The sequence below is a fragment of the Antechinus flavipes genome, chromosome 5 (assembly GCF_016432865.1).
Source record: "Antechinus flavipes isolate AdamAnt ecotype Samford, QLD, Australia chromosome 5, AdamAnt_v2, whole genome shotgun sequence".
In the NCBI taxonomy this organism is placed as follows: Eukaryota; Metazoa; Chordata; class Mammalia; order Dasyuromorphia; family Dasyuridae; genus Antechinus; species Antechinus flavipes.
The window spans coordinates 226,336,271-226,362,969 of NC_067402.1; the positions used below are offsets into that span (position 1 = coordinate 226,336,271).

The window sequence follows — 26,699 nt, forward strand, 5'->3', positions numbered from 1 at the left end:
TAACCTTGCTCCTGCCTTTCCAGTCTTCTATTGCACACTCTATTGGCCTTCTGGGCTTTGCACAGGTTGCCCTCATGCCAGGTCTGCCTCTCCTAAGCTCAGTTCCAGCCCTGTTTTCCATGTGTAATACTTCTATATTTCATATATATACCTATATTCACATATATGTGTGTGTTTGTGTGTGTATACATGATGTGCATGTAATATACAAGGACAGCTAGCTAGGTGGGGCTACGATGGATAGAGTGTCAAATCTGGAGTCAGGAAACTCATCTTCCTGAGTTCAGATCCAGTCTCATAGACTCCCTAGCTGTGTGAACCTGGGCAAGTCACTTAACCCTATTTGCCTCAGTTTCCTCATCTGTAAAATGAGCTGGAGGAAATGGCAAACCACTTCAGTATCTTTGCCAAGAAAACCCCAGATGGGTTACAAGGAGTCAGACATGACTGAACAACAAATAACAACAAAATATAATATACATATCTCTCTGGATAGAATTGGGTCTTTGAGTGACTAAATCTGTCCCAATTTTTTTTAATCTGTGTATCCCCAATGTCTGTCATAGTCATTGGCCCTTTTAAATGTTTGATTAATTGACCACAACTCATCCATATCTTACTAGATAGTTTCATGAATTACTATGGCCAAAAACTAAAATAAAAATCTACATTTGGTGGCCAACATTGTGATGCTGAGCCTGAGACTACCTTTTGTCCCATAGGTGGAAGAGCCAGACATATCTGAAGCCTTTTCAATTAGACAGGACAAGAGGGAGCTTGTGTTATCTTCTATTAGCATATATTCTAACACAGTGGGCTGCCTCTGTGTTAAGCATGAAGAACACTTGTAGCCATCAGGACTTTCAATTGCTTGCTTAAATAAATAATAAAAGAGATTTCAGCCACAAAATGTCTTATCTATCTGATTCTATCTGATTCTAGCGGTATCTTCTCCTTTTTCTTTTCTCTTCATTCTGAATAGTCTTTCTAGTCATTTAACCAATTTAACTTCTCTTTTTAGACTGAAGGCCAAAAACTATACAAGGACTTGAAACATTTCCTTGATGCTGTCAAAGGTGTGTACCCCAATAGCTATGATCCCATACGGCACTGAGATCTACTCTGGATAGCTGGAGGAGAGGGCGGGTGAAAAAAGGAAAGAGAAGAACCTTGTGGGAGAAGGCACAAAATCAGAGATTCTTTTGGTTTATATAATGTTATCAAAATTCCTGCCTTCCCATATCCTGTCTGCTTCCAGCATCATCCCAGAGCCTAACATCTTGAGATTTAGTTATATTAGTTAGAATAATTTTTCCATAAGCTCTAGTCAGTTTCTCTAAGGAAAACATCCCAAAACCATCTAGGTGTTTTCTGAGATCACCTAATGATACTATGATTTGCATATCATTTGTATAATCAGTGGAATGAATTTGTGGATGAAACCTCTTACCAAGACTGAGTTCTTTTCTTGCAGTGATGCACGATAGCTCGATGAGACTGTCCCAGACTCTACAGGAGATCTACAGCTCTGAGTGGGAGGGCTACAGGGACCTGAAAGTCATTGCAGTGGTAATGAGGGAGATGTGGAGCCAAGGACACTGCCATCATTCATTCAACACCTCCCTTTGTAAACATGACAGGCCAAGCCCAGGGGGATAGAGAGAGATTGTGAAAGACATGGTCACGGTCCTGCCTTCATGGAGCTTACATCCAGCAGGAGAATGAGACACAAAGAGAAATCACTGTAACACATGAGGTTACATGAGCAGGGTTCTGGAGAAGGCCAGAACCAAGGGTTAGGGGAGATCAGGGAGAAGAGAGGGCACTGTCAAGCAGGGTGACAAGGGAAGGATTTTGAAAGTTTACAGGATTGGAGATGCCTGGGAAGCTCACAGAAAACGCCATTGTTCGCTCCTCACTGGCCCTTTGCCAATAGCTGCTTTCTCCTTTCACTTGCTGCTCTCCTCCCTGGAAGTTTGGACCATGCTGGAACTCTCAGCTTCAGTCAAGGCTAAAGAGCTAAGAGGCACTCCTTTTTAGTTCTCACCAGTAAAAATGCCAGGCTCAGTATGGAGGGGGGAGAGAGAGAGAGAGGGAAATCTGAAACTTTCTTAGATAAAATGAGGGTTTTGATGGGTTACAATGCAACGAAAGCTTGAAAAGGTCCCTGGGATTAATGGGAGGATGGAGAGAAGCAAGCCTGGGTGATGGAGGCCTGCACCATTGGAGGAAATGCTCACATATATGAGATCAGAGCACCATTGAAATATTGAAAATTATCATCTATAGATGTCAATTATCTGGTCTTTAACCATCCTTTCCAAAACCCATCCTTTTCTTTTGTCAGGAAGCCTCTGAAGACTAACTTCATCAAATTCTCCTTCTCAATTCTTCCTTCATCCCAAAATGGTTTGGTCCCACTGCCTTATTAGTTCATATACTAATTTGAAAACTTTTTATTTTCTAAAAACCTCTAGAGGTCATGGTTTATACTCCCAGGATATCTAGATTTATTGGTTGGGATAAGCTCTCTCAAAGTTTTCATATGATCTATTATAGCAAGAGAGGACTTTGAAGATCATTTAGTACAACCCTCTGAATCCAATGGGAGGATGTAGAGAAGCAAGCCTGAGTGATAGAGGCCTGCACCATTAGAGGAAATGCTCACATATATGAGATCAGAGCACCATTGGAATATTGAAAATTATTATCATCTATAGATGTCATCCCCAAAATTAGTACCTGAAAGTCATTTTCCCTATGTTAGTATAACTCATCTTCTCTCTCAGATTAGGAAAGGGCAGAGGCTCTATCTCTCACCCTCTGGATCTTCCCTCACAGAACCCAAAACAAGATATGATACACAATTCAAGACAGGGGTGTGACTGCCCAACATCACCCAAGGGTATTAACTTAGTGGGTGGCTGCTACTGAGGAAAAAGATGCTGGACATTCTCCGCAAACTACCCCTTCACCTCCATGTTCTTCCCCACAGAATAATAATCTCCTTTGGGAAGACTATGAAGAGAAACTGGCTGACCAGGTCGTGAGAACTATGGAGAACTACATTTACCAGTTCAGCGAAGTTAAGGTATCTGCTTCATCAGCTTAGTGTCAGGGTTAGGATCCAAAGTGAGGCAGATCAGAACAGATCAGGGCCCAAGGCTACATTTATTAAGCACCTCCTTAATGTGGACCAAGTGCCAAAGTTTCAAAAGTAAATATCACTAGATGACTTCTAAAGTCCTCCAGCTCCAAATCCTGTCATCTTCTGATCCTACAACCTTAGTTTTTGATTCTTTCAAAAAGCTTATAGTCTAATAGGGAAAAGAAGACTATTGCACAAACAAGCCAGAATAGAGCATAAGGGATCCTAAGAGGGGTACAAAGCACCAGGAGATTCTGATGTGGGGGAAGAGTTAGAATGGGGCCAGAGGGTTAGGTTTCAGGCAGAGATTAGAGGAAGGGCTAGGACTGAAGGATTGGGGTTAGATTGGAGGGTTAAAGATGACAGGAGGTTATGTTTAAATTTAAAACTTGGTTTAATGTTGGATTGGGTCAGAGAAGCCCCTTAGAGTCTACAACAGTTTAGGGTAGAAAGAGACCAGTGTTATAATTCAATCTCTGTGGCTCTAGAGGAGTCCATTCACCTCTTTGGCCCTCTGTTTTCTCTTTGCTAAACTGTGTGAAACTGGGTGAAAGAACACATGTCTATGTGGTAAGAATAGAGGTTCCCTAAGAAAAGGTTGGTGTTAGCAGTATTGTCCTCGATCAAGTATTACATATAATCAAGGATGTTTTTCATATTGTCCATTTTAGGGTAGCTTTAATTTCTCTTACCTTGCTCCACTGCTAATGGCTGAATTACCCCATTTGCCTTAACCCACAAGTCCACCATTTCCAAGGCTGAAGACATTAGTGTGAGGAAACACCTCCGTGAATCATTATGAAGGTCCTAGCTAAATCCTGAATTCTTTGAGTTCCAGTTCTGGGATACTGGCAGGAGAGAAGGAAAGAATAGAGTATAGAGGAAAAGGAATATAAAAAGAGAGGAAAAGGAAATTAGATTGGAAGTTGAGATTGAGGAAAAAAGAATAAAGATGTACTTGTCAGAGAGTAGTACTATCCACGTTTCCACAGAATTCCCTCTGCCTCAGGTTATAGCCTGTGATTCCAGGCAGAGGAGTGTGGGTATTTTCAGGACACCTGGTCAGAAACCCACGTTGTGAGGCATCATTATGCTAATTGTCAGCTAGCTAACAATGACAAGAATTGATGTATAAAGCACTTTATGTCAGTGATCTCATTTCAGTCTCACAAACATACTGCAAGATAGTCCTTACAGGTAGCACCTGTATACCCTCAGAAATATTAAGTGATTGTCTACCATCACTCAACTAGTGTGTATAGAAAATAGGATTTTAACCTAGTTCTTCCTGACACTCTATTTACTGGGCCATGCTGCCTTTGAAGATGACAACTATCCAATAGTGGCAGTGAGTAATGGTTTGGCCCCACTGCCCTATTAGTTCATATACTAATTTGAAAAATTTTTATTTTTCTAAAAACCTCTAGAGGCCATGTATCCCAGGATATCTAGATTTATGGGTTGGGATAAGCTCTCTCAAAGTTTTCATACAATCTATTATAGCAAGAGAGGACTTTGAAGATCATTTAGTACAGTCTGAGAAGCTATATTTAAATTCAAGGCTTGATTTAATGTTAGACTTGGATTTGGGACTGCCTTAGGTCAGAGCCGCAAGACTCACTGGAGTATGGAGGTGCTGACCTGCTAAACTCCCCAAAATATATTGGATTTCCAGGACTTTTCATATGGACCATCAGATGGGGGCAGGGGTTGAATCCTCCAATGTACTGGGTTTTTGGACCAGTTTCGTGAGATGTGTCAAAAGAATTGTAGCATTAGACCATATTAACAAGGAGGAATAGATTTAACGAACTAGCTATAAAAGACATAAGACAGGCAAAGTTCCTAATGAACTTGCTGACATAAAGCAAGCAGTTCCTAATGAATTCTCAATGCCATAAGACTAGCTAAATTCCTAAAGAAGTTAGCCATTGTGACACCAGTAAGCAGGTTGACCCTAAAAAGAGTTAGCAAAGTAGTGGGGTGCAAGTAGGTTCTTTGTAGGTTGACATCATAACTTGGCCTTCTGATTGAATACAATAACTTGAGTCATGATAATTTGATCAATGCAAGGAATTCAAGTAGGGCCCCCCAAAATAAAGATCCAGGAAATAAAGATTTGTCTTAAAGACAAACAGTTTTTTAAGAGAGGGGGAAAAAATCAGAATAACTGGTCAATGCATTGAATAAGTTTGACAACTGTGCATGTATAATCCTGAGGACCTCCCTCCCCCTACCACTCCCTCCACCAAGGGATGATTCAGGGGCCTCTTTTTTATGTCTGTTCATTGAATTCTACTTGATCTTTATAATTTTGTTATGTTTACTTTTGATTTAGTTGGAGTTGGTTAAATTCCTTCCATCCACATTGTTATAATTGTTTTGCATATTGTTTCCTTGGCTCAGCTTCACTCCTTTTTCATTCATTCTTTTCTGGACCAGGAGAGAATTTCCAAGCGAGGTCGGAAACTGGTAGATTATGACAGTGCCCGCCACCACCTCGAGGCCGTACAGAATGCCAAGAAGAAGGACGAGGCTAAAATCCTCAAGGTAACAAGAAGAGAGGCCCCAAATTTGGGGGCTGGATGAGAGTTTTAGCCCACCCTTTCTTCCTGCCTGTCCTCCAGAAATTCTGAGTTAGGGAGAGAAGGGTGGGGGAGGGAAACTTGAGTGTGGTGGTTCCTGGGTAGGAGTGGGAGGCAGGGGCCACAGGCTCAGCTGTCTGACTCTTCCCCCCCACCAGGCAGAGGAGGAGTTCCAAAAAGCCCAGACAGTGTTTGAGGACCTGAACCGGGAGCTACGGGAAGAGCTGCCTATTCTCTACAGCAGGTAAAGGATCCAGGAGCCTGGAGAAGTACAAAATTATTGTGGCAGTGGGGAGACCAGGGCTGCCCTCTACACAAGGATGTGTACCTGAAAAGAATCCCACTAACCTGGCTGGCTAGAGCCTCCTGGAGGCCTTATTAATTCTTGCCACTGTTTCACTTTGTGACCTTTGTGACAGGTTGTTTTTAAATCTATAATAAATCCTATCCCTTTTAATTCTCAAGGTTTTCAGGATAAAAAAAGAGAGGGCAACTTGATTCATTTGTAAATGTCATTCAAAATTAGCTAATGATAATAGCATAGTTTCTTGTACAAATGTATTAATTTAAACAAAAAAGTAATAAATAAATAATGCAATGCACTAATAGCATAGTTTCTTGTACAAATATATTACTTTAAACAGAATCAAGCATGAACTTCCAGATCAATATAAAAGATAACAAAAAGGGAGGCATTTTGAAAGAATCTTCACTTTATAAAAGTATTACATTTCTTTAAGTAGAATTTGCATAGAATCAAATTTAATTGAACTAGAGTTTTTTGAAATTGTGAGATCTCCTGAGGTAGTTAAAATGGGATTCAGTTAATAAACACTGATTTTCACACATGGCTTTGTGGATCACAGGTGTCACAGAAAAAAAAAAGAATACCACCTTCCATGGTGGGCAAATTATCCTATCAAACTGGAAATGCAGCCTTTTTTGATGCCAGAGTTCCTGGACTACAAGTGCTCCATTCCACCCTCTCCCCCTCCTCTGTGACCATTTGACTGCCATCCAACCCAGAATTCTGGAGCTTGAGACATAAAGTGGGAGTGGTTTGTGACATTCTGGGTAGAGAATGGCCTTTTCTATGGAGCACAGATCCTTGAGCTTAGAAATAGATTGGGGGGAAAAAAAAGAATAGATTGCACTCAAATCCTAGCTATTAATACTTTTTGACTGTAGATAAGTCATCTCGTTAAATCTCAGTTTTCTCATCTCAAAAATGGAAGGAATAATGCTCATAGTACCAACCTTATCCAAGTGGTTGTAAGGAAAGCTCTTTGCAAATTACAGCACTAATTATGGTAGTGTGAATGACTGTCATTATTAGTCATTTGATTCTCACAAAATCCTGCAGGATAGAGAACACACTTTATAGACTCAAACTTGAGCTCCATTAGAAGTGAAGTGACTTGTCACTGAACTAGTTAGTGACCGAACCAGGATTCAAATCCAGGGCTTCTGACTTCATAGCTAATGCTTTCTCTATTAGAATATGCAGCCTCTCCCATCTTTTAAGATGGTATTTATACAAATAAATATTAGCTATCAGTCCTTCCTTCCTGAATACTCACCCACTGTTTGCTTTGCCTGGCTCTGTTTGGTTCCCGTTAGCCGCATTGGCTGCTATGTGACCATCTTCCAGAACATCTCCAACCTCAGAGATGTTTTCTATAAGGAAATGAGCAAGGTAAGAAGCCATCAGCCAACTGAGATGCCAGGGGGAGGGGGAAGAGCGAAGGGGAACAGTTGTGGGGATGCTCTGGGAGTTTGCCAAGACCATTTTTCCTTGTTGATGGGCAAAATGGCATTATTTATTAAGTATTTACTATGTGCTAAGCCCTGGGAATTGAAGTAGAAGATAGGCCCTGCCCTCAGTGAAATAATACATATGAAAGGTTTCTGCTATAAGTCAGATGGAAAGGCCTCAGCTTATAGAAGAACCTCCCAGTAAAGAAGGTTAGAAGAGAGACTGAAATGGCTAAGTCTGGAATCTCTAGCCGGGTAGAGGTGAATCTTAAAATCTTGGGAGAGTTTCTCTGGTAAGTAGGCTGGGTTTGAACAGCCTTCTAGGCAGAAGAAGGCCAAATGATCTCTTTTATCTTCCTACTTGTAGAATTCTCAGATTCTTTTATGTCTTAATCCACATCTTCATCGCCTTCCTCCAGGGTCTTGATGCATCCTGCTCAGAGGCAGTCACAGGACCTTTGAGTTGGGAGGGATCTAATGGTCACTTTGTCTAACCCCTCCCTTTAATAGGAAAAAAAAAATTTTTTTTTTTCTGCAGTACCATAGTATCTGACCTCTGCTTTAACAACTCCAGTATTAAAAGGAACCACTGGTGTTCAGAGGAAGCCCAACCCTCTTTGGGACAGCTATTGTTCCTTTATGTTAAATTGAAATTTCTCTTTTTGAGAATTGGATTTCATTGGATTTATGATGATTTTTAGAGTATGCTTAAAAAGCAGCAAAGGAAGGTCATCTAATCTAAGGGCCTTCCAGAAGTAGGAATCTCTAACAAGTTGACATCTAGTCAGGTGGAATTTGCTTATTCATCTCAAAGCAGACAAAGAAGGAAGGAAGCCAGCACACAGAATTAGATATCACCTGCCTATGTTCCTTTGACAACACAGATAAACCATAGGTGGGTAATGGAAAGTTAACTGATATTGTTCTCAGAGAGCATTTTGAAGAAGGGCTCATGCTGCCAGCCTGAGAGACAGGCAGCATGCAGCCACTAGGGAACCAGAAGAGTGGTTGTGAGTAAGGGACTCTCCAGAGTAGCCCTGCGGCTGGCTAAGGTGGGGCCTTATCTGCAAACAAAGACTCACGAGCCTCTTTGCATAAACTTCTACTGGGAGAGATCTGCTGGGAGATTTGATCCTTACACTTCTGTTAGGGGTTCCTAACCACAGCCAGGGAAAGGTGATGTCCACAGAGAAGCTTGGGGCTAACCAGATGGGCTCTGGGCTTAGTTGTTAAAAGATGAGGGGATTCCATAAATTTTCAAGAAAAGAAGGAGCAGGGTTGGGAAGAAGAAAAGGGGATTCAAGTTGAGCTATTACAACCATTCCCTCCTTTTTTCTTTTGTTCACTATAGCTGAACCATGACCTATATGAAGTGATGAGCAAACTGGAGAAGCAATATTCCAGCAAAGTCTTTGTGGTCAAGGGAGTATCCAAGTGAGCCATCTTTTGGTGTCTTTCCATCACAGGATCAACTTTGAGTCTTTTCTGGGTCCCTTCCTCATCCCCATCCCCCTTTCCTCCTTCAGTCCAAAAGTCATGGCCTTCCCTGTGATGTGTGTGTGTGTGTGTGTGTGTGTGTGTGTATTGTGTTCCAAAGTTGATATATAAGATTCCTTTATGTGACTCCTTCATGCCAGCTGGATAGTGCTACTTTAAGAGTTACTTCCTTTTTGCCCTCCAGTCACACTATCCTGCCTATGTGCCTTTGCTCATACAGTTCCCTTCTGTTGGGGTATGTCAAAGATGTTGGGGTATTGGGGAATAGTTGTAGTGTCATCTCTGAAAGAATTCAGAGTCAACAGTCTGCAAATCAAGCATGGTTATCTTGAGATATTTACTTAAGGAAGACAGGCAGGCAACCTAGCAGAATGAAATGATTCTAAGTAAGGGAAAAAAACAGAAGAATTGGGCAGAGCAAGAAAGTTAGCTAATCTCAGATAAGAATAAGCATGGGAAAAGTTTTGTTCTAATGAGGTAGAAGAGAGACAGAGAGAGACACAGAGAGGAAAGAGAGGAAAGAGACAGAGAGAGGAGAGAGAGAGACATAGACACACAAACAGAGATGGATATGAACAAGAGAGAGGCAGAGAAGAGAGAGAAATATAAGGCAAAGAAGGATTATTTAGCTGGCAACAGCTAAAATTTTATCCCCTCCATCCTCTTCTTGGAATGCCCTCTATTTTCTATAATCCCATTCATTCTTCAAAACCTAGCCTAGGATCTACCTTTTATGTAAAGCTTTTGTGACCATGCCAGGCCCATTATCTTGTCCCTATTTCAAACTCATAACTCTTATCATGATCAACATCATTGTTATTGAAAAATATAACTAAGTGCCTATGATGTAATGATAATCCTCCCTGTCCTGGCAAAGCTTAAGGCCCTAGGAGAGGACTAGATATGTAATGCTGGAGAAACTGAGTAAGACAGAGATTAGAGAGTATTTAATAGTTTATTAAGTGGAGAGATATAGTGGAACCAAATGGACCCGTGGTTTGGTCCCAAGACTGAATGAGATTATCGTCCCCAAGAATCCAGCAGTGAATATCTGATACAAGATTCTTTTATTAGGTCACAAGAACAATGATATAATGGGAGGTACTGGAGAGGCTCCTGATATTCTAATGATTCTAAAATGGATAAAGACCTTTATCCCATTAAACATTAAGAGGGAATAAGTATAGCCTGAGGTCTAAGATTTAAGACCTTTATCCTATCAAACATTAAGAGGGAATGATTATAACCTGAGGCAGAGTAACTGAGTAGGACGATTAGAGAAACTGGCTCAGGACATTAAAATTGAACTGTGGCACTACAGACAGACTAACCGTATTAGGAAGTGCTTGCTACCAACCAAATAGATGGTATAAATGGCAAGCACTACAGAGATTCAGAGAAGAGCCAGAGTGACCAGAGAAGAACCTTCAGGGGAAGAGGAGACTTGCTTAGCAAACAGCCATGCTATACAATGAAAACTCTGGTCCTTCACTTGCCCTTTTTTATTTTGTCTCCTTGCACTTTCCCCAACACATACTCTCTAAATTGTCATTTATTGGAGGACAGAGACCATGTAGCATTTTCCTGTCTATCTTTTATCTAAAAACAACATTTATGGAGCGTGACCTATGTTCAAAGCATTGTCCCAGAATCAAGATAGTCAGGAAAGACCTAGGTGTGAGTTCTGCTTTTGCTTGCCTACTTGCTATGTGGCTACATGTCAGTCACTTAAAGTGTCTTAAGTCGGTACCCTCATCTGTAAATGAAGATACTCATATCTATGGTACCTCCTCCCTTCCAAGGACAAATAAGCTACATAAAATATACCATGCACTTTAGCTACTTTTTTTTTATTACAGTCTGATATGGAAATTAAGAAATGGATACTGGAAACAATAGAAAAGCTGTGGCCTGGGGGAGGCTTCATGGAGAAGCCATTTGAAATATGAGAAATAGGATTTTTAGACAGGTAGAAATGGAGGGGGAGAAGTTTGTCATGCTTTAGGGATGGGTATTATTCAGGGAGTGGTGAATAATCTTATCTGGCTAGAATGTATTGTTTACCTGGGGAGGGAAGTAAAATAAACTTAGAAAGGGAAGTTAAAGCCAAACCCTAGAAGTTGGACTGGGTAGGGGCCTGATAAATACCAGTTGAATGAAATTAACCTCCCATAGCTTTTAAAATAAATTAGAAATAAGAGACACCCCTCACGGATCACCACTGCCCTTGGGAAATGACCCTTCGGTCCTCTCTGGGAGGACAGCCAGATAATGAGCATTACCTTCCACCCCCTCAGCCAAACAAAGCCCTCCAGTCTCTAAATGAGAGACCTGGTTTAGCCAGCTTTCCCTCAGGTTACTTCTTAGAGGCTGCCTTCCTCTCTACTGCACAAAACTGGCTCCAAATTAACTACCTCTGGCAAAGCATCCTCAGAGCAGTGCTTGTGCAGGTGCCTGATCAGCATAGAGTTGGACCTATTACAAATGCTCTATGAATTGATTGGTCCTTTCCTATTTTAACTTTCTTTAATGGCATACATTCCATTTCTCTTTATTACATTATGTATTCCCATTTCTCTGGTTCTCCTATTCTGGGAGCTCATAACTCATATTATGTATATCACACAGCTTGAAAGTCCTTGGAAATCATCTGCTTCAATCCACTCTTTTTCTAATAAAGAAACTGAAACCCAAGAGAGATGAAGTGATTTAGGATTTAGGGTAAATCACTTGGGCACCTTCTAAGGCCAGAGGCCCATCCTTGATTGTCTGCAAAAAACACTTATTAAGCATTTAGTAGGTGCAAAGAAGGCATCCCGTTAGGCATTGGTGGAGGACAGGGAGCTATAAATTGAAAAAATGATTCAGTCAATCTGATAGTATTGCACCTTGATTAGAAGCCTTCTATAGCTCCCCTGTACCTTGGAGGGAAACTGAGATCTTCCACAATCTTTCTCCAGTTTTCTTTATTCTCTTACATTACTCCCAGCCACTGAGCAAAACTCCCTTTCCTTATTGATCCTGAGATTATCAAGGGAGAAAATGTAAAGACTTTGTTCCAGATGAAGTGAAAGAATGAGTCACAGAAATTATAGCAGAGAAGGAAAATGAGGCCCCCAAAAGTTGAGGGACTTGCTCCCAGTCATGTTGATAGGTGACAGAGCTGGAGACTCAAGCCTACAACCTCTGGCTCCCAGTTGAATGTTTTTTCCCTTATATTTTATAAAGCTGATAAAGCTGTTTCTCCTAAAAAAAAGTCACTTGGCCTTGTAATTCCAAAGAAACTGAGCAAGACAGAGGTTAGAGACCAATTCAATAGTTTATTAAATGGAGAGAGATACGGGGACCAGATGGATCTTGGTCCCAGGGCTAGACGAGACTCTCAACTCAAAGAATCCAGCCCCGAGTACTTGGCCAGCAAGCTTTTTTAAAATAAGATAACAAGAACAGTGACATAATGGGGAGGTACCTGGGTGGGGATACCTAATGGTGGAGGAAGCCCCTAGGATGACACAATGGAGGGAGGTTACTGATATTCTAATTACATCTAAAATGGATAAACCTTTATCCTGTCAAAAATTAAGAAGGAATGTCTGTAACCTAAAGATAGAAAACCTTCATCTCTCTACTGCACAAAACTGGCTCCAAATTAACTACCTCAGGCAAGGCATCCTCAGAGCATTGCTTGTGCAGGTGCCTGATCAGCATACAGTTGGACCTATTATTTAAGGGGGAATGATTATAGCCTGGGGTTTTGGGGCAGAGCAACTGAGGTAGACCTTTATCTCAGTAAATATTAAGAGGGAAAGGTTATAACCTGAGGCAGAATAACTAAATAGGGCAATTGGAGAAACTGGGTCACGACATTAAAAGAAACTGGGTCACGATATTAAAAGGGAACTTTGGTACAACAGCCTCTCCTTGCCTCTGGCATGAGAGGGTCTGGAAAGCAAACAGCAATGTCTCTTTTGACTCTGAAGTTGACTAAATAAACGCTGGTTGCCTGGTGGGTTGTATGTTTGTGGTGGATTACCAAAGAAATAGAAGGGGTTTGGAGCCATTAATTACCTTCAGTAGGAAGAGGGACAACACCTGTGTCTTAATTGCAGGACCCCCCTCACCCCCAATGAAGTGAGAATTTCCTCTGTAAGTAGTGGCAAGAGTGGACTGAGAGGAACTATCACCAGAAAACTGGGGGGCACAAGCCTTTTAGAAAATAAAGAAGACTAATGCACAGGGACAGTGTTTCTCTTCTGCTTGAAGCATTCCTTGCAGGGGCTGACTTTTTAAAACAATTGCTTTTTTTTTTTTTAGGCACCGAGGCTCCTTGGTCATCTCATCTCCCATACCTAGATCCAGTATTTCCTTAACCTCTGGGGAGGGCAGCCCTCTGGCCTCCCCCAGCAGTCCTTCTCCTACAGATTCTTCTCCCAGAAGTCTGTCTCCTGCAAGCCCCCCTCCCAGAAGTCCCTCTCCTGTGATACCCATTGCCACAAGCCCTTCTTCCACCAACACCTCCCTCCTTTGCTTGAAGAAGGAAAGAGAATCAGTCTTTGAAGAAGAAAAGGCTCCAGACGTGGAGCTCGCCCAGAAGGAAGATTTCCCTGAATTCCAGGAGGACCCCTTTGATGAAGAGAAGACAGGGGACAAGGATCACCCCAGTGTTGAGGAAAAGTTTGTGCCTCCCTGCAATGGTCCGGCTGGGTCCCGACCCTCTTCTGTGGCTGAAGATGAGCCGCAAGCCGGAGGCCCCCCTCCTGACCTGGCCCCTGTCTCCACGGGAGTCCCACCTTCTCCCAAGGATAAAGAATCAGGCCCAAGGGAGAGAGCACCCAATTTCCAATCTGTGATGGTAGCTGGTGAGGCATCTCCTCCCGAGCTCCAGGGCCCGGGGCCCTGCCCTGATCCCAAACCAGCTGAGCCACCCGGTGCTGGCACACCTGGCCTCAGCTCAGGGGACAGCAACGCCAGAAGCTTGGAGCAGCGCTTCCCTGCGCCACCCGTCAGGCAGGTGAGAGGGGCACGTCAGTCATAAGGAGGGAGGAACTTAGAAGGGAATGAGCATCGGCTAGTGTCGGCTGCGCCCCGAGCACCTCACCCCCATGCTGGGGACGAGGTGCTGTGCTGGCCCCCTTTTACAGTTCGGGAATGGAGGCAGACAGGTGCAGTGACTGCCCAGGGTCACACAGTGGTAAGAGTCTGACCACAACATTCCATGCACCCATCCACCCAGCTGCCATTATCATTATCGTCATCATCTAGTGGCATTTATACAGAGCTTTAAGGCATATAAAGCCTTATACATATGCTACCCCAGTGGCTTCTCAAAATGATCCTGAAAAGGAGATGCTATGATTGTCCCCATTTTACAGATGAGGACACTAAGGCTCTTCTGGTCATCTTCAAAATTTTTAAGAGCTGTCATGTGAAAGAAAAAATTAGATTTATTCTTTACAGCAGGATTAGGACCATGTATGTGGCAGGAAAAGTTTGTGGTTCAATCTGAGAGGTTTCTTTTATTGAATCTGACAATTTTCATCATCCAAAAATATCCAATTTAACACTTGGAGCCCTCCCAAAATAGAACTGGCTCTGAGATTCTCATCCCAGGAAGTGTTCAAGAACTGCTAGCCATTTGACAATCAGTTCAATCTGATGTGCCTTTATTAAAGGCCCTTTAATGTGTCAGGCACTGTGCTCAGTGCTGGGACTGCAAAGATAAAGATGTCCTCAAAGAGCTTATAATTCTTTATATATATAATTTTAAAAAATTATTATTATAGCTTTTTATTGACAAAACGTATGCATGGGTAATTTTTCAACATTGACCCTTGCAAAAACTTCTGTTCCAACTTTTCCCCTCCTTCCCTCCACCCCCTCCCCTAGGTGACAGATAGTCCCATACATCTTAAATATGTTAAAGTATATGTTAAATACAATATATGTATACATATTTATACAGTTGTCTTGCTACACAAGAAAAATCAGATTTAGAAATAAGGTAAAAATAACCTGGGAAGAAAAACAAAAATGCAGTCAAACAATAACAGAAAGAGTATAAATGTTATGTTGTGTTCCACACTCATTTCCCAGTGTTCTTTTGCTGAGTGTAGCTGGTTCTGTTCATTACTGATCAATTGGAACTGATTTGGATCCTCTCATCGTTGAAAGGAGCCACTTCCATCAGAACTAATCCTCATATAGTATTGTTGTTGAAATGTATAATGATCTCCTAGTTCTGCTCATTTCACTCAGCATCAGTTCATGTAAGTCTCTTCAGGCCTTTCTGAAATCATCCTGATGGTCATTTCTTACAGAACAATAATATTCCATAACATTCATATACCACAATTTACCCAATCATTCTCCAATTGATGGGCATCCATTCATTTTCCAGTTTCTAGCCACTACAAACAGGGCTGCCACAAACATTCTTGCACATACATGTCCCTTTCCCTTTAGTATCTCTTTGGGATTTAAGCCCAGTAGTAGCACTGCTGGATCAAAGGGTATACACAGTTTGATAACTTTTTGAGCATAGTTCCAAACTGCTCTCCAGAATGGCTGGATGTGTTCACAATTCCACCAACAATGTGTCAGTGTCCCAGTTTTCCCACACCCCCTCCAACATTTGTCATTATCTTTTCCTGTCATTTTAGCCAATCTAACAGGTATGTAGTGATATCTCAGAGTTGTCTTAATTTGCTTTTTTCTGATCAATAATGGTTTGGAACATCTTTTCATATGGATAGAAATAGTTTCAATTTTATCATCTGAAAATTGTTCATATCCTTTGACTTTATCAATTGGAGAATGGCTTGATTTCTTATAAATTTGAGTCAGTTCTCTATATATTTTGGAAATGAGGCCCTTATCAGAACTTTTAACTGTAAAAATGTTTTTTAGTTTATTGCTTGCCTTCCAATCTTGTCTGCATTAGTTTTGTTTGTACAAAAGCTTTTTAACTTGACATAATCAAAATTTTCTATTTTGTGATCAATAATGCTCTCTAGTTCTTCTTTGGTCACAAATTACTTCCTCCTCCACGGATCTGAGAGGTAAACTATCCTATATTCTTCTAATTTATTTATAATCTTATTTTTTATGCCTAGATCATGAACCTATTTTGATTTTATCTTGGTGTACTGTGTTAAGTGTGGGTCAATGCCTAGTTTCTGCGAGACTAGTTTCCAATTTTCTGAGCAGTTTTTGTCAAATAGTAAATTCTTATCCCAAAAGGTGGGGTCTTTGGGTTTGTCAAACACTAGATTGCTATGGTTATTGACTATTTTGTTCTGTGAACCTAACCTATTCCATTGATCAACTGCTCTATTTCTTAGCCAGTACCAAATGATTTTGATGACCACTGCTTTAGAATATAGTTTTAGAACAGGTGCAATTAGGCCTCCTTCATTTGCTTTTCTTTTCATTAATTCTCTTTAAATTCTTAATCTTTTGTTCTTCCAAATGAATTTTGTTGTTATTTTTTCTAGGTCAGTAAAATAGTTTCTTGAGAGTCTGATTGATATAGCGCTAAATAAATAGATTAGTTTAGGGGAGTATTGTCATCCTTATTATATTTGCTCGACCTATCCAAGAGCACTTAATATTTTTCCAGTTGGTTAGATCTGACTTTATTTGTGTGGAAAGTGTTTTGTAGTTTTAGAGCTTATAATTCTAAAAGGAAATATAGACAGGTGGGAAACACAGCTGTTGATCAACTCACATAATTTGAAGATTGCAGAGGATCTCCATGACCCCCACCAGGTATCCCCACTATATATGTCTCATCCCCTTGTCTCTGCTTAAAGACTTCTGAGGAGGAAGAACCCTGAGGGAGCCCAGCCCACTCATGGACAGTGCTACCTGTAAGGAACCTCCATTCACTTTTTGTAGCCTCCATCTATAGTTCCTGCCTCTCCTTCTGGGGCAAAGAAGGACATATCCAATTAGTGCCAGCCCTTTAGACACTGGCCCCCTAAGTCTTCTCTTTTTCTGGCTAAACACGTCTGTCCCTTCAATCATAGACAACATAGCTTCAGACCAGGTCACCTCTGAATGTTCTTCAACTTGGAATGTTCAGATTAAGTTGTGATGCCCAGGATTGAACTGCACCCTTGAAGCAGCCCTGGATCATATGAAATTGGAGCCGCACATCCCCTTTCTGTGCCCTATGGAGCTTGCCATCCCCCCACCTCATACTTGGGAAGTCCATTGTTTTGTTCCCAAACTAATTTCCTCTTTGAGATCTTTTTGGATCTTGGTGGTGTCATCTCATTGGTTTCTCACTAACTAACTACCTCAGTTTGTCCCTCTACAAGATGGAGGCATTGAACTAAATGGTTTAGAAAATACCTTGACACTGTAATAGTCTGTGATTTCTGTGTTTTGCAGGTTTCTTATGAACTTGGTACAAAAGAAGAGGTAAATAGTGAGGAAAGCAAGAACTTAGACCAGAGCAAGAAGCGGGATTCAGACATTTCCCTTCAGGTACTTCTCCCCATCACTCAGATATTTCCCCTACTGTTTCACCTGAAGAGTCACTCAACAGTCAATCAACACACACTTATTAAGCATTTACAGTATGCCAGACATTGCTAAGACCCAGGGAGCACAAACAAAGGCAGATACACAGGATGTCACCTTCCAATAGGGGAGATAAATGGCCCTTCTCACCAAGGCCTTAGAATCCCCTCCCTTCCTATCTTCTCCAGGAGATTGTCCCCTCTGCCATCCCACTCTCTAATCTTTAATCCCTCCCTATTTCTGGCTTCTTCCTCACAATTTACAAACATTCCAATTTTCCCCTATCCTTAAAATATCCTCACTTGCTCTGATTAAACCCTCTTACATTTTCCTGCTCAATTGCTTCCCTCCTACTTCCTCTCCTCTCACTGCCCTCATCATCACAAATTGCTCTCTCCAAAGTTTCTTGTGATGTCCTGAGAGCCAAATGCCTCTTCTCGGTCTTCCTCCTCCTTGACTTGGATGCAGCCTGCAATGTGGCTCTTCAGCCTCCCTTCCTGTGTGATTGCCTTTCCTGACTGATCACAGTTAAAATAGCAGCTAGAGAATAGAGAATCTTGCTTAGAGTCACCTAGCTAGTCAGTGTTAGACTGGGGCTTGGAACTCCAATTATCTTCTCCACATCACAACTTTCCCTGTTACCCTTTGATTGCCATAAGAAATTAAATAGGAATTTTGTGGAAGCTGCAGATGACACAGAAAAAGCTTAATGCACAAAATCTGTTTGGTATTGTATCATATCAATCCAAATTTCATAATGTACCCGTACATTACCCACCCGTACAACACCCGTAAAAGAAAAAGAAAAAAAATCAAGACTTTTCCTCTGGTACAAAAGAAGGGCTAAACAAATTTTACCTGGATTTTCCAGAACACAGGGCATGGCACCCCCCAGCACAGGGATGTGGATGGGATAAGTGTACAACCTTTTGACTTACAAGACCAGAACAACAGGTACTCCCAGGGCAGGCTTCTTAATTTTCTCCACTAGTAGCCCTTTCACTTGAAAAATTTTTAGGTGACCCCAGATATACAGGTGTATAAAACAGGTGGACAAATCAAACCTTTGCTGATAATAAATCATAATTCTATGTGGTCATAGCATGATCATAGCGTGGAGTTACATGACCCCACATGGGATCACACGCCACAGTTTAAGAAGCCCTTTCATAGACTGCCAGGGGACAGACAGCCCCCTGGTTTTAAATGAAGTGAACTGAAAAGGTCCAGTAATCGGACTCTGTCCGCCTCTTCTCATGGGCTGTCTGATGAACTCCGGGCCCTCATCTGCAAAATGGAGGACAACAGAGTGAGATCCAGGATTCCTTGTGTCTCCAAGGACACGAACATATGAGTGCTGTGCTGTAAAGATGGTTGTCCAGTCCACGGTCTTAGAAACACACAGAGGGTGCCTTGGGGATCTCTGAGTTTCAGTTCTGTTTTGCTCTCTAGAGCTCAACATTTCCCCAGAAAAAATGACCTAATAGTGGTCTCTTCGCAACTGACAGAGCAGAAGAGAAGGACCTTATGCACAGAAATAGGCCAGCTCTGGTGAGGTTTAGTGGGGAGAGATGAGTTGAAAGGGATACTTGGCTAATTTAAAGTCTGTATTTATATTTTCATAGATATTTTATAGAGATATGTGTAGAATTAGACAGAGACAAAGACAGAAAGAGAACATGTATTCAAGCCTTCCTGCGTGCCAGACACTGAGCCGAGCTAGTTAAATAAGTTAGTCCCCATGCTCAACCAGCATACATTCTAATGGGGGAAGATAAGAAATGAGGGACAACTGGGGAAGAGAAGACTGAGCACCAGGCCTCAGTCAGTGTGGTGGGGAAAGTGTAGGCTGGGGTCAAATACTCTAAGGAACCAGAGCCCAGGGCAGTCCTAGGGGCACGGTCCAGGCTCCTCAGCTCAGGGGTCACTGCAGTGCTCCCCATTGCCACTTGTAGGTTCTCCTCCTTCCTCCATCACTCACCATCCTTCTTTTTTTGAGGCTCTTGCTATTCACATCTGCCCCCCACCCCTACCCCCCAATCAGAAGCTATTTTCAGTAGAGCCCCTCCCCCCCCCAGTTCACTCCCCTTTTTTCCTCAATGAATTTAATTCCTGGCTCACAATTTTCTCTCCTTCTCTACCCCTGCCCCCCTGCTGGGGGACTTCCATAGGGTCCTTCAAACCCTGAGCCCTTCAGCCTGCTCACTTCTCCTGAGCTACTTTTGCCCCACTCCACAACTGCACACAAAGAGGCTCACACCCTTGGTCTTGCCCGTCCCCCACAAACACAACACTGCCTGATGAAAGAATTCTAAAAACCTCCTTCTTTGACCATTATCTTTTCATCCCTACTTCTGCCTTCCCTTACAAAGCTCTCTTCATCCATGTACTCTAGTACCTTGATCCTCAGGTCTCTCTCAGACCATCTCCCCTTCATGAGCTACTCCCTCTTGGGTAACCTAAATTACTTTACTCTTCTTGTGGATCTCAGCCCATTATCATGTCGACAATTATTCCCAGCCAAACCTCTGCCCAGAACCAGGTCCCGACTCCCTCCCGGGACACTTTCCCAGGATCAATCTCTGTCAGCAGGACAGCAACCATCCTGGGGTTCCTGCCTCAGAGGACTGCTCTCTGCCCCTCCGCACACACAGTGGAGAGGTGGACAGACGGCAATACCCCGAGGGTTCTAAGCCATGGGAACGATCTCTGAGGACCACAAGCCACTGTAGTAGCATCTTTCTCTCTGAAAGGCATTTCCGACTCAGAATTAGGTCAGCTGCCTCCGGGGAAACCTCCTGAGACAGAAGATAGAGGGATGGATGGGTTCTGGGGTCAGGCTTGGGCATAACAAGTCACAGCCTGGAATCTGCTTCAAGGGAGTGGGCAAGGAGAGCCCAGGATCTGCTGATGCTAAGGAGTGCTAAGGAAAGTCGCCATCCCAAAGAAACAGCCAGGCAGGACCATGGAGTGTATCCCCCAGTCTGGACCTGGTCTGTCTGGCAGACCTGTCCTCCTTCGCTGCACTCAGACAGCTCAGCAGAGGTTCATTTCAAACATAATTCAGCATTTATTGGAAGTCAAATATGAGAAGGATAGGGCCTCCCCTCAAGAAGCTTTCTTCCTACCGAATCTCTTAATGGAGTTGCTATTGTATTCCAGGTGAAGGAATGTCCGAATGAAGAAGAAAATTGAGTGAGAACTTTGGCCATGATCCCCACACCTTCCCTGGCCAGCTTCCCAAACGGGGAAGTGCCAGTTGTGGGAACAAGAAGCCAGCTGGTCCAGGAGGCCACAGTCCAGTCGGCCTCCCACTCTGGCAGTGTGAATGCTGGCCCTCAGGGGAGTCGGGGAAGAAAGTTTGACCCAGAAAATAGTTCATCCAAACTGGGGAGTTGTTAGCATGATAAAAAGCTGGTTTTGATTTTCTTTTTAGTGAAGGGGGGTTTAGGGATTGGAACAAAAAGCACACACATCACAGAGACTTCTGTATTCATATAGAAACACATACTGTGATGGAGATTAAAACAGTTGTGCATGATTTAAAGGCCAGAAGGTCAGTTTTCAGTGTTAAAGACAAATAAATATATTTCTGTTTAATTCAACAAATATTTATTAAGTGCCTACTAAGTATTAAGTTCATCTGAATTGAGATTTGAGATCTACATCATTAGGAGGAGCATCTCTACACTGACCAAGACTAATTTGCATATCATATGCAAGACACTATGGAGATAGAAAGGCCATCCTGGAGTCTTTTTTGGAGAAGTTGCTGGTCAGGGCTTCATCCCCATTCACCTCTGCCTTGCCTCTGAATTCCAGGGAATGGTTTGGAAGACTCAACAAGACTTTGGTCTCAGATTATCCCTCAAGATCTACTCTTACCTTTGATTGTGCATGATTGAAGTCTTCCTGGCTATGGATTATTCCAATAGAATTTTTTTTTGGGGGGGGGTAATCCTGTATTTTTATTTTACACATTTAAAAATGTGCTTTTGAGAAAAGATTTATATTACTCCAGGCTGTCAACACACACACACACACACACACACACACACAATCTGCTCTAGGAAGAACCTGTACATTCTTAAGTCCATTTCATCCATCCACTTAAATGACTTGAAAATACTTCGGGTCCCTCCATTCACCTCTGGGGAGGAATCTTCCCTAGTTTCACTAGATAGCTTGATGCTTTGGTTTCAGTTAAAATGCAAATTCCATTGGGTGGAGTCACACTTTTAAACTGTTCTTTATCTATAATTTACACACAAGAGCCTCACTTAAGCTTCAGTTTCCTGCTTTCCCTCTTTCTAATTAGATGATATCTAGGAAAGCCTTTGTTGTAAAAATTCAAAGTGTTGTTATTGTGTCCCAGTGGGAGTAGGCAAGGAAAAACTGAATTGTTCACACTTGGTGGAATCCAGGGCTGACCTCTCTGGGTTTGGGGAAGAGCTGAAATCTGCTCAGTTTGGAGAAGTGAAAGATACAGGAATGGAGTTTGGATTAAGGGAGTGAGAAAGCAAAGGAGGAAGAAAAGGAGCGCTTTAAGACTTAAAGAACCTCTTCCCATTTTGGAGGCAAAGAGGCAACCAAATGGAGTTCCATTTCTTCAAGCACTTTCTATTCCTTATCTCATTTGATTTATCCAGTGTGTGTTGATACATCAAACTGGTTGTGCTGGGAAAAATTGAGAGCCTCAATCATCTGAGGTAAAGGAGGGCTCCCAGTCAGCACATTCAGTTTTCTTCCTGGAGGCCAAACCCCGTAGAGGGTCTGGGGCAAATCTTGGTGAAGTGAACCCCAGCAACGGCTTACATTCTAGACTGGGTAGGATCACAGCTGGGCTTTGACACTAATTGGGTAGGAATGTGAATCTGGGCAGGTCATTCTGCATGGGCCTTGCTTTCCTCAACTGGGAAATGGAAGTGCTTGCAATAGATGGGCTCTTAAGTTTCCTTCCAGCTTAACTATGATTTCTCTAAACCAAGTCCCTCATATTACAGCTGAAGAAAATGAGGCACGAGTGATTTACCCAAGATCATAAAGGAAATGGGTGTTTTTCATACTATGCTAGACTGACTCTTTGAAGGTCACAGAGGCCTTTTCTCATAGCTGCCTTAGTATTGCTATCTTTAGCTTGTAGAAGGTAAAACATAAAATGCCTTGACTCACTGAGGAATCCAAGAAAAGATTTTTATTTTATGTTCTTGCAAGAATGGGTGCCTAAGCCAATAGATGAGCTTGGAACGTCTTTTTATACTCTATCCTGTAATGAGCTGAAGCTCGAGCTGATGCACTGAGGTCCCAAGCATGTGAGGCTAAATAGTAATTGGACCATACTCTATTAATATATAAGCTTGGAGAAAGATTGGCCCCCGCCCGCTCTTTGTGCAAGTCCTGATGTGTTGTATAGGAAATGACGATTTTGGTGGATGGAGGCAGAGGGGCAGAGAGAGAGGCTGAAGAGACTGCTGGCTGGTTCCTGTTGCAGCTGCTCGTATTGCTAATCCCCCTTCACCTCAAAAAGAATAAAGATTGAAGATTTTCCCTTAACCTGAATTCCTGACTCCGGCTGATTTTAAATATGTGGTCATCACATTATCCCTTGAAACACAAATCCATCCCTGATTCCCCATTGATTGGGTACTACAGGGGTCACAACCTATCTGGAATGCCTAATTCTCCCACTTGAGTGTGACTTCCCCTCCCCTTGGAGGTCACATTATTTGTTTGTATTTCACTGTTTTCCATTGATGGTCACAGCCTATTCAGAGTGCCTAATTTCCCCATGTGACTCTCCCCACCCCTAATTACATCTTCCCTTCCCTTGAGTGTAAGTCCCCACCTCTGATTACATCTCATTTTTATTCTCATTTTATGGCTTCCCTCCATAAGTTTTGTTTTCCCTTGTTCCATGTCAGCCCAATCTTCAGATTCCATTTCTTGAGTTTCAGTCTCATTTTTCTGATTTAACTTTTGTAACTCTACAGAAATTAAACCTTCATCCAGTTCTCAGAGAATAAGCAATATGACAGAGAGAAAACAGCTGACCTTTGTTAGGGTAACCAGGGTTCAAATCCTCTCCCATGTAATGAGGACCCTGGGAAAAATCACACTTCCAGGCAACTCAATAAGACTTTGATTTGCAAAGAAAAGGCTGATCTGCTTCCTTATAGGAGGTTTCTCATTGGGTTACCTAGAGTGATGAAATCACAGGTCCTATTAACCAAAAAATCAGTGGTACTTTAGTGCACAGAGCACTGGACCTAAATTCAACAACCTGAATTTGAACCTGAATTCAAATCCAGCCTCAGACATTTATAAGCTATATGACCCTGAGCAAGTCTTATAATTTCTCTCTGCCTGCCTTTCCTCATCTGTATATTGGAGAAAGTAATAATGCCTAAGTCCCAGGATAGGGAGTTAGGATCAAAATTAAAAAAAAAAAAAAAATAGAGAGTTTTACAACCTTTGAAGTTCTATTTGAATAAAATACAATAAATAAAAGCATATTTTCAATTCCAATAACAGCATTCTTTCTACTATACCACACTATGTGTGTGTGTTTGTATGTGTATGGGATGGAAAGAGTACCAAATTATTATGATTCACTCCCATGAATTGTAGAGTTCATGTAAGAACCAATTTTATTTATTTTCTAAGCAGTTGATTATTTACAGGAAGAAAAGACATGAGCTTCACATTTAATAGCCAACTTTCCTCCTGGACTTCCCCTGGTACTTAGGCCCTGGGTGCATAAAATGCCCATTTCTTATACTCTTGGAAAGAAGGCCCCCCAGCCTCCACAGATCTCTCTGTGGCTCTGTTGACAAAGCCGTCTGTGTCTGTTTCAGAACAAAGAGATCAGTTGGAGAATACTGGTAGATCATTTTCATAAAACGTGTTGTCGCTCTTGATTGGGTTCTATATAAAACAAATTGCAGGAACTACTTTCCTCAGGCCAGCAGAAGAAAGAACATTCATAGGACACTATAGGACCAATGAGAAGACAGGGTAAATGCAGCATACTAATAGAGATGTCTCATTTTACAATCTAGAATAAAAAGGATGTGGAGAGCTGGGGATAAAGTATATAGGACATGAGAGGCAGGAAGACCTCAATTTGAATCTTCCCTCAGACAGATACTAACTGTGATCCTGAGTAAATCAGAATTAGTTTCCTCATCTGGAAAATGGGGATAATAGCAGATAGGTGAGGATCAATGAGATAATATATATAAAGCATTTTGCAAATCAGAAAGTGCTATGTGGTACTAGTTATTATTGCTATACATGCTATCCTGTTTTCATAGTCATATTTTTTAACTTTACCAGACAGGCAGTTAGTACAATGGATAGAGTACTGAATCTGTAGTTAAGAAGACCTGAATTCAAATATGACTTCACTTGTTGGTTGTATGAACCAAGCTATTCTTATTTTCTTGCTTAATTCTATTGCTTAAATTTCTCCACCTGTAAAATAGGTGTTATCATAATAATAACACCTACCTCCTAGGGTTGTGAAGATAAAATGACTTGATGTTTCCAAACCTTAAAGTGATATATGAATGCTAATTATTATTATATTAAATGGAAATGCAGATAGTTGGTGTAAGGATGGGGAGCACTTTAGGGAGGGAATCTATCAGCAAGCTTTTTAAAATTACATTTTGAAAAAGGAAAAGTCTAATATAAAACAAATAATTCTCAATGAATTGTGAAAATGCAGTTATTGAGATAATCACTCAATAACACGCATACACACCCATCTATACCCATTCTTTCCTTTGCTCATATTATTTCCCTATGTATAATCTACCCCATTACTTTTACTGACTTTCATATAAGTTTTGAGAATTTGCAAAGTGCTTTATGGGTATTATCAAATTCAATCCTTGCAAAAACTTTTATGAGGCGATTATTTTTATTAACTTTATTTTACAGAAGAGGTTTAGAAAAATTAAGTGACTTGCCCAATGAGTATCAGAGGCAGGATTTTAGATCTTTCTGACTGCATTATTAACATGATATACTTTTTAAAAATGCATTTTAAAAATTTTATTTAATTTTATGATCTTTTTTTAGGTTACATGTACATTTTTTTAAAAGGTAAAAATATTATGTTGTGATCCATATTCAGTTTCCATAGTTTTCGCTCTGAGTGCAGATGGTTCTCTCTATCACAAGTGTGTTGGAATTGACCTGAATCACCTCATTGTTGAAAAGAGCCATATCCATCAGAATTGATTGCTATTGTGCATAATTTTGCTATTGTACACAATGATCTTACTTCTAGTCCCTTCACTTAGCATCAGTTCATGTAAATCTCTTTAGACCTCTTTGAAATCTTGCTGATCTTTTTTATAGAACAATAATATTCCAAAACATTCATATACCATAACTTATTCAGCCATTCTCCAACTGATGGGTATCCACTCAGTTTCTAGTTCCTTGCCACTACAAACAGAGATGCTACAAACATTTTTGCACATGTGGGTCCTTTTTCCTTTTTTATGATCTCTTTGGGATATGATCTTTCTGGGACCCCTCTTTGGGGGGTTCATAACTCCACCAACAATGCATTAATGATATATATTCATTTTAACATATTTCCATATGGGAAGAAAAATCAGAACAAAAAGGAAAAATCATGAGAAAGAAAAACAAAACAAAAAGATAAAAATAGTATGCTTCAATCCACAGTCGGTCTCCATAGTACTTTCTCTGGAAGCATTTTCCATCCAAAGTTTTTTGGAATTGCTTTAGAGCACTGAATTGCTGAAAAGAGCTAAATCCATTATAGTTGATTATCACACAATCTTGCTGTTACTGTATACAATGTGTTTTCCAGGTTTTGTTCACTTCATTCAATACACTTGATTCCATAAGACATTTTTAAGTTTAATCTGTAATATTCGAATTTTTGTTCACTTTCTTTAGTCTCAACAATCAGAAAAAATAATCAATCAACCCTTCAATATCTATTCCACCATAATTCACTACTTCAACTCTTAAAATCTAACTCCAGCACCATTTTCTTTTTTTCTTCCTTCCTTCCTTCCTTCTTCCTTCCTTCCTTCTTTCCTTCCTTCCTTCCTTCCTTCCTTCTTTCCTTCCTTTCTTCTTTCCTTCCTTTTTTCCTTCCTTCCTTTCTTTCTTTTTCTCTCTCTCTCTTTCTTTCTTCCTCT

The 26,699-nt window shown here is 41.3% G+C and overlaps 1 protein-coding gene across 2 annotated transcripts in view; it reads left to right on the forward strand.

Annotated features, from left to right (window-relative positions):
• The window catches only part of BIN2 (bridging integrator 2), a 47,505-nt gene extending 26,385 nt beyond the window's left edge, over positions 1-21,120 (forward strand). Inside the window, exons 3-12 of one of the 2 annotated variants that reach the window (XM_051963643.1) lie at positions 1,022-1,076; positions 1,475-1,569; positions 2,996-3,091; positions 5,591-5,698; positions 5,892-5,977; positions 7,354-7,429; positions 8,840-8,922; positions 13,300-13,996; positions 17,380-17,475; positions 20,674-21,120. In XM_051963643.1, coding sequence (XP_051819603.1) covers positions 1,022-1,076; positions 1,475-1,569; positions 2,996-3,091; positions 5,591-5,698; positions 5,892-5,977; positions 7,354-7,429; positions 8,840-8,922; positions 13,300-13,996; positions 17,380-17,475; positions 20,674-20,706 — 1,425 coding nt within the window. In that variant the 3' untranslated portion in view covers positions 20,707-21,120. The remainder of the gene's footprint in view (positions 1-1,021; positions 1,077-1,474; positions 1,570-2,995; positions 3,092-5,590; positions 5,699-5,891; positions 5,978-7,353; positions 7,430-8,839; positions 8,923-13,299; positions 13,997-17,379; positions 17,476-20,673) is intronic. The other variant, XM_051963644.1, reaches the window with a different exon arrangement.
• Positions 21,121-26,699: the final 5,579 nt, after the last annotated feature.